This window comes from Loa loa, assembly GCF_000183805.2.
Source record: "Loa loa unplaced genomic scaffold supercont3.239, whole genome shotgun sequence".
NCBI classification, from domain to species: domain Eukaryota; kingdom Metazoa; phylum Nematoda; class Chromadorea; order Rhabditida; family Onchocercidae; genus Loa; species Loa loa.
Genome location: NW_018108419.1, coordinates 97,599 through 102,327, shown reverse-complemented (window position 1 = coordinate 102,327; position 4,729 = coordinate 97,599). Strand labels below are relative to the sequence as shown.

The 4,729-nt window shown below is 37.3% G+C and overlaps 1 protein-coding gene across 1 annotated transcript; it reads left to right on the top strand.

Annotated features, from left to right (window-relative positions):
• Positions 1-3,618: 3,618 nt before the first annotated feature.
• On the top strand, positions 3,619-4,638 carry LOAG_12751 (hypothetical protein; the record flags this gene model as incomplete). The annotated part of the gene is made up of 3 exons (XM_020448595.1): positions 3,619-3,826; positions 4,059-4,220; positions 4,457-4,638. The coding sequence occupies 3 exons, from the start codon at positions 3,619-3,621 to the stop codon at positions 4,576-4,578; spliced, it is 492 nt and encodes a 163-aa protein (XP_020301276.1). The 3' UTR covers positions 4,579-4,638.
• Between the last annotated feature and the right edge of the window lie 91 nt (positions 4,639-4,729).

Sequence of the window (4,729 nt, the reverse complement as noted above, 5' to 3'; positions counted from 1 at the left end):
ATATATATATATATATATATATATATATATATATATATATATATATATATATATATATATATATATATATATAAAGATATTCAGTAAATAGTTTAAATGAATCATTGATCACTTTCGCCAGGGATGTATTCCGTACAGAAGTGTCGTATTAGGAATAAAAATCCTGAGGAAGCGAAGTGCAAACCAACATTGAATGAATGATACTGAAAAGTGAAAAAGGTCATAATCTGTGAGGAAGGGAAAACAACAACAGCAGGATCCAAAAGCTTTCAATTTATGGAAAGAAGTAATAAATTTAGGCTTAAGTTTGCAAGGGAATTCAGGAAACCGAAAGTTCGGTTCTCAAAGACAAAAAATGTTCAGGCCATACTGTCCACCTGATCATGAGCATCAAACAATGAAACCAATTATTTTTTTTGCGCAAAAATTCACTCCGTGAAATCTCCATCACTTAAGCCAGACAGCACGAAGTGTCCTAAAATTAATAACAAAACTATCCCAGAATAATATACAAATAATAATTCTCATGAAGACAGGCCTCTAGATCCAAACCTCCCCATATGGACTTCTATGACTCTACGGTCAGCACAAACGGACAAAACTGATTCGTCCTAGATATAAACTTCTGATATAGACAAAATCGAACTCGTTCGATATATCGCAGTAATAGGTGGTCATCATTTTATACTGATTACTGATCACTGTGCGGCAAAAAAAAAAAAAATGAAACAAAACAACTGATAGTGTGCAAGAACAAGTTTCATGAAAAGTTCTGCAAATTTTCTTTTGACCTAGCTTAATAACAAATCAGTCATTCAAGTAAAATTATTCTTTGACCCCCAACAAAAAATTAAGAATTTACAAATAGGACAATTTTTTTTCCTCAAAATACGAAAAGAATCCTAAAATTGTGTTTATGAAAGATAAAGTGAGGAAAGAGCGGAGATGATAAAGGAAAAAACCAAGACAGAATAAAGGGAAGAGTAACGCGCAGGATTAATGGTAAATCGATCAAGATGTGCTACTTGAACTAATTTTAGTAACAATGCCTCCTATGCGCACACTTCTATATTTTTTACCAAACGAACCACACTCTTGATATCCATTTTAGCGACTTTCTCATTTTCTAAAATAGCGCGGGGCGGTATTGCTCACTGGTACACGCTTGACCTAATCATCAACGACCACTGCATCATACTAAATATCATATAGCTGACACCGAAAAAAAATGTATTGCCAATTACATTATTCGAGTGATATTTTAATGTCAGTGAGTTGATAAATCGGAATGTTACAAAATAAGTTGATATATAAACATAAATTCCCCCACTTAAATTGTTACACATAATGCGACCGACTATTCAGCCTGGCAGTCTCCTCTGCTTTATTTCTAGACTTCCTGAGAATCTCTCAAATTTCCCTTTTCCTTGTAGCTTAAGAGCAATTTAGGATGATGCTGATTATAACAGCGTGCAAAAAGTATAGAGACATAAAAAAGTTTTCAAAATAACATGGGAAGATGCATGAGTAAAGATGAAACATCATATTTCGATTCTAGAAATTCACACAACAGATTGCTATTATGAAACAACGAGGACAGTGACTGCTAGGACATTTCACATCTTACTGCATGGCTATTTTAGAACAACGAATGCAAAAGTTTCAAGAACAAAAGTGGAGAATGATATAATAGATGAAGAAAAGCAAAATCTTTCCACGAAAATCTTCCAGCTGTGAAAGAAAAAACTTGAACGCTTCAAGCCCCCCAAAAAAATGAAACAAGGTTTGGACGATGAAAGTCTCATAATTCAGCTGACAAGACGTCAACCTGGAAATATCACAAGTCTAAATGAACAAGAATAATGAATCTAAACTAACGATGTAAAGCCTTGAGTCTATGTTGAATTTAAGTCACTTTTGGCGCTATTTTCACTTCATCATAAGTTCTGATTACTGAAACTAGATGTAAACATGTTAAATTCGCATCAATAACATCTACTTTTGCGACTGGTGTAAGAAGTGGCTTTAAAAATTACTTTTTATTCTTTTTCCATGATATGAATATTTCTATGACAAAAATTTTTTTTATTCTTTTTCATTATATTACTTGACCTTATTTTATATTTTTATTTCTGTGGTTATACTCTTAAGAACACAAGCATCATTATCATTCTAAAATCAGAACGATATAACATGCAACAATCTCCAAATAAGGTCAACACTTCAAAATATACCATACAAAACACGGACACTTATTGGCCACCTTATTATTAACAGTATAAAAGAGCCAACAAAAACAAAGCACAGGAATGTTGCTTCATACAACATCACAAATATCGTGAAATATGACCAACCACGGAACAGGAGTAATACCAACAATGATTTTCCTACTAATGTCATAACAGAATATTTTCTACAAGCAGTAGGATAAGAAATATGAGTGTTATGCAGCTAATTTTCTCAATATTAAGCTTCCTTAACATCCATTAAAATATGGAATAATCACTAAATGGAAAAGAAAGAAGAGAGATCAAATATTTTTTAAACCTCTCACAACCGAAATAACGTTTGCCGCTGGATCAACGCGGCATAGCCTCAGAAACGCATTCTTAATTTTTTGAAGCATATCCTTCGAATGTTATGCAAAAAACAAAACAGTTGGAAGCACCTCCTCCAGATTTATTCTTAAAAATCCCCTAAAAGCTTCCGAAATTTGAAAAACACTTTAAACTATGCGCAAAACTTGAAACACTCGAATGACCGCAAAATATTTCAAAATAATTCACTTAGCCCGACATAAGAATTTAGGCCTCTGAAAAAGGTATTTCAGAAGCTTAAATTTTCTATGATCTGTAAGATTATTGTAGAAAGAAATTTAATAAAAGACCCGCCAAAAGCCACAATTTATCCTTAAAGTCATTACTAGATGCCATATTACACTCGCCAGCGAAGAAATGGACTATTCAACCGCAAGTTTTTCTATCACGTAGCTTTACAAGCCAAAGATAAAATGCCCTGAAATGCACAGTTAAAGCTGAAGGTGAAGAACAACAACTGAGGAAGTAGCCCTTAAGCAATCATTTTTAGTAACGAGGTAAATGGCGATGAAAGTCAATCTCCTACGAATTTCATTCCAACCACGCCACTCCGCATGCACTGAGTCCAATCCTAGAATATACTATCAAGTAGGAGTAGCAGCTGGCCAGTGAAGGTAAGTTAAAAATTCGACGATTTTATCGCTCATCAAATTTAAGTTGCATCATGTTTTGATATTTTAATAATGTTGGATCGCCATCTACGAAAACCAAAGCGATCAAAATTTCAAATAAGATACTGCGCGACGAGGATAGAAAATGAAGGAAAGTAGGAGAAAAGAAAAACCTTGCACCGTTATTAAAACAAAGGGGATCCCTATAGCTACATAGAGGCTTGCTGGACAGATTGTCAATAAAGTGAAAGGAAGCTCAGTGACCACAAAGTAGAATGCTACGGTAATACAACAAGACTTGTTGCTTAAAGAAAAGATGCCTGTATGGAAGAACTGTAGATAGACCAGATATCGGATCAAAGCATTCTCCTAACTGAAGCATACATATATAGCAACAGCAAACATGATTAATGCGTATAATTGGTAAAAGCGAACCTTCCGTTGCTCACGTTCCTCATCGCCGACTGCTGAGGAGTGTCCTACCATGCACCCCATCAGTCGCATCGCGTTGCGTCCTCAATGACGCGTCAATGTCGAAAATCCCGACAGTTTTGCCAAGGATGCAAATGCGGCGACTCCTCCTAAGATCTTTGAAGCAATCACTCCTGCAGGGGAATAGTAATGATATGTAAGATGAGGAGTGAAAGGAAAGGAATGGAGGGATTCACCAGTGTCGCCTCTTGTGTGATTCTCAATCCGGACAAAAGTTTCTTCCTGTTGACAACTGGAACGAATTTGGAAAAATATTTGGAGCCAATACCAAAGATATGGACAAAGATGGCGGTAATGACGGGAGAGACGTGAACGGAGAGGAAGAGGGGGAGGAGGTATCCCACAGTACTGTCTACAGAAAGAGCAGCAGGGGGAGACGCTGATAATATAGCAGTGGCAGTAGCAGCGGTAGCAGCAGCAGCAGCAGTAGTAGTAGTAGTAGTAGCTGCTATCGTGGCAAGTAGAGAAAGAGCTGCCTCAGGTGGTGCTAGGGAGGTAGAGAGGGAGAGAGTGCTGAAGAGTGGGTACATGGAGAGTGTCAACAAGCAGAATGAGAGAGGAAGGGGTGGCAGTGATGGAAACTGGGTGGTGGAAACTCATGCAGGAAGCGTTCACCCTACCCTGCAGCCAACTCTTGCAGTCTGCGATTAATGCAGAAGTAGTGAAGTATGTTCCGTTCCTCTTCTTCCTCTCTCTTTTAACACTATTCCTATCTTTTGCTCCCTCCTTTCTTCCTCTTACATATACATATTGAAGGTGCATTGCCGTTCCGGCTACCGCAGCGTTGCAGCGGCGGTGATAGTGATGGCTGTAGTCACTGTGTTTTGATAAATGGATACCAGGAAGGACAAGCTTGGCTGAGGAGCGGCGCAGTATAGGATGGTCTGAACAGAACACTGTTGTGGGAGCCCACTCTTCGCTCGCGCTAATTTAAACCTTGATAATTTGGCGCCCTCCAGAAACATCATGACTTATCAATGAGCAGTATTATGTGCTAGGTGTGCTCTTTTCTTGAATGACGTTCCCTTT